At 43.0% G+C, this 3,675-nt stretch overlaps 1 protein-coding gene across 1 annotated transcript; it reads left to right on the forward strand.

Annotated features, from left to right (window-relative positions):
- The first annotated feature begins 586 nt into the window (after window positions 1-586).
- LOC108759459 (uncharacterized) lies at window positions 587-1,555 on the forward strand. Its single transcript, XM_018504901.1, has one exon. It carries the CDS (start codon window positions 587-589, stop codon window positions 1,553-1,555), a length of 969 nt encoding a protein of 322 aa, XP_018360403.1.
- Window positions 1,556-3,675: the final 2,120 nt, after the last annotated feature.

Here is a 3,675-nt window from a genome sequence, read left to right on the forward strand (position 1 = left end):
CACCCAAATTTCTTGCTTCTAAATCATTCCCATGCCTTTGAGGCGTTTTGAAATGGCTTGTTGAGTCACTCCCAATGATCATGCCAATTTTTGATTTTGACACGAGTCTTGATCAAGTAATCCAATTCTGCATCTTCGAAAACCTTCTCTCTTCCATCGCTATGGATCCTGACGTAGTGTCGGTGGACGAATATCAAATCGCGCGAATATTCTGGCTGCGCGTTATTCAAACGAATCTATTTCACGACGAGGTCGCTCGCTTACGAAAGTCGAATACCGTAGCGAAGGCAAATTGATCTCACTCAATCCATTCTTGGATGACAATAATTTAATTCGCGTCAGCGGCAGATTACGAAAATCGGAACTCTCGTATAACGTCAAGTATCCTATTGTACTCGCCGCGCATCCCCTTGTGACGTTGATAATTCAACACGCTCATACACGCGCGCTTCACGCCGGCAGTCAATTAACATTACATGCTTTACGCGAAGACTATTGGATTCTTCGCGCTCGCCAAACGGTGCGCTCCGTCTTATATCGCTGCGTTCCATGCACGCGTGAAAGAGCTACCGTTCCGAATGAGATGATGGGCGATCTCCCCGCGATGCGCATACGACAAGTTGATCGCGCCTTCATACATTGCGGTCTTGATTATGCCGGGCCCGTTCCTGTTCGAATGAATTCCGGCCGCGGGCATAAATCGCGGAAAGCGTATAGTGCCGTCTTTATCTGCATGACGACTCGCGCCATCCATCTCGAATTAGTCAGTGACTACACCACCGACGCATTTTTAGCCGCCTACGAGCGCTTTTCTTCTCGGCGCGGGATACCTACCGATTTGTACTCCGATAATGCAAAGAACTTTCTAGGAGCCGACCGCGAATTAAAGGCTGCGCTGCAAGCCGCACGAAACGATTCACATTTACTCAGCAAGTTGTCGTGCGACGGAGTTCGTTGGCACTTTATACCCCCTTCCGCTCCTCACTTCGGCGGCCTATGGGAAGCGGGGGTGCGAAGCGTAAAGCATCATCTGAAGCGAGTTATCGGTTCACACACGCTAACGTTTGAAGAGCTCACGACGCGGCTCTGTCAAATCGAAGCGTGTCTTAACTCGCGTCCGATCGCACCGATGTCGGAGAATCTCGACGATGATTCATGTCTCACGCCGGGCCACTTCTTAATTGGCAACGCAATTACTGCGACACCGGCGCCCACGCTACTTGAAACAAAGGAAACCCGTCTGACTCGATGGCAACTCGTAAAGCAAAAAAACGAAAGCTTATGGAAGGCTTGGTCGAACGACTATTTGCACGGATTGCAGCAACGCTCAAAATGGCGCGTCGCTCAAAGGCTTGCTCGAGTCGGACGCTTGGTTCTTTTGCGCGATCCCCTCGCACCACCGTGCAAGTGGGAGCTTGGTCGTATCATCGAATGTCACGTTGGAGACGACGGATTAACTCGCGTCGTCACTGTCAAAACCGCGAAATCTACATACAAACGATCAATCGTCAAACTGTGTTTCTTGCCAGTCGATTTGAACGACGCTTCCGCGTGAATCATTGTCGTGCGTAACACTCCGTAATCGAGCTAAGTTTCGCTCAATCATATTTTCGAATGAGTTACCATTATCCTAGTCTTCACATATGTTAATCTCCGTATCTCTCTATAAATATTATTTTTTTTTATTATTCGTTTTAAGCTGAATTGTAAAGTGTATCGACGCTATTTATCTTTATGTCATCATTAGTTTAAGTTAGTGTTAGCTCTGCTTGCCACGGCGGGCGGCATCAGACATTCGTGTTTCGGCTGGTTCAGCCGAGGCGGGCGGTATGTTCCGACATTGCATGATATTCGCGCAGGATAGATGGAGATTATGGATCGATGGCGCCATCCATCGATTCCTTGCGGGAGTCTTTAGTCACAGACGCCGCGCCGTCTCACGAACATTATTACCGCAATTTCAGCGTGTTATCGCGTGATTGGGTAATATTCAAACCGATGTCGTGGTCGCCTGCCGATTCGTCGCGTAACTCGCGCTCTCTGAGGCTGCCGTTTCAGGTAGCGCGACCATCTTCAGAATCTCGCTAGCGCTCATCGTGACGAGTCGTGTCTCCCGTCACGAAAATCAGTAAAGTTAACGGGCTATCGCGACTGTGAATCAACAGAACACCGCGATTCGACTCTACAGATCGGCCAGGTGTAACGTTTTGATTTATTCGCGAATCCGTCGCTACGTCCGTCAAACGCAACCACGTTCGTGCCTCGTGTGCGCTACCGCGACACGATCTTATGTACCGCTCATCACGGCGACTTCCGTGTATGAGCTGCGCGAAGGTCACTTGGAGCAACGTTGCCGCCCTTTGGTGAGAAGCGTGAGAGTGATAATAAAGTTCTGTATCCAACTAGTGAATTGTAGTGCGCCGTTTCTTTATCACCAGTCAACCGATTTCCATCCCGCCTCGTGAGATCGCATTCGCGATCGATTCAGCGAATCTCATACAAAAACGGACAATTTCCTCAAAAATATTCATTGCTTACTCGTGTATACTCACTATCGTTTCTTCATGATACACTGCGAGTGCTTGCGAGTGCAACAAACGGGCGAGAACGGGCTGAAAATGGGCTAGAAACGGGCTAAAAACGGTCCATATGAGGTCTAAAAACGGTAAAAAAGTTTTATAAGAGTTCGATCTATTAGAAAACGAAACAAAGTAAGCCTGATATATGACTAATATTTTATATTAACCCTTACCGTACTAATATGGATAACTAGTGACCGAGCGATTCCTGTTCGTGCAAGTTTCTTTGAGTCTTTCAGTAATTATAAATTATACTACATTTTATTATTTTCCAAAATAAATAGTTAATATTTATTCTAGAAAGTTGAAAGTATGTTGTGAATTTTAGAGATTTTTTGAATTATTTTGAAGAGGTGAAAAAACAAAGAGATTTGAAGTGACTCTTGATGGTATGGATGAGGCACCAAATTGTAAATGGTACGATAAGGGTTAAATAATATGTATACATTGTGTGTATGTGTTTACATTAGGGTGAATCGATTTTTTTAATCCTTCGTTGTAAATGTATTTTCGGAAAATTGGTCTTCAACAATTTTTCACTCAAATACTATCAACTTTACAGAAAAACGGTAAGAGACAAAAATGGTTTATTTTCTTCTTATAGAGCTCTAAGAATTTTGTCAAAATTTTTCATCAACTTTTTAGTACTCCATTTTCTCATTTTTACTAACATGAGAAAGTACGGTATATATTCTGTATGTGTGTGTGTGTGTGTGTGTGTGTGTGTGTGTGTGTGTGTGTGTGTGTGTGTTGTATATATAATATATACAACACATATACACTACCGGTCAAAAGTATTTTACCACCCATATTATGTAATTGTATGCTAAAAACTACGTAAACATTAGTTTCCTTTAATTGTAATTTATTATATGTACATATATAACAGAGACATCGTAGTAATATTTGATTTTAAGGAGATTGTAAGGGCATAAAACACATATATTAACATTTTCGATTTAAACAAATTACATACATGTGAAAGTTGTGTTCATAACATTCTGGTTTTATTGAGCAACTCATTTTTATAGGTTATTTATTTTATTTGTTATTAGTTTTATTGTTATAAACAAAAATTGTTAAAATAATAAGAAAA

Source organism: Trachymyrmex cornetzi, unplaced genomic scaffold (genome assembly GCF_001594075.2).
Source record: "Trachymyrmex cornetzi isolate Tcor2-1 unplaced genomic scaffold, Tcor1.1 scaffold1871, whole genome shotgun sequence".
NCBI classification, from domain to species: Eukaryota; Metazoa; Arthropoda; class Insecta; order Hymenoptera; family Formicidae; genus Trachymyrmex; species Trachymyrmex cornetzi.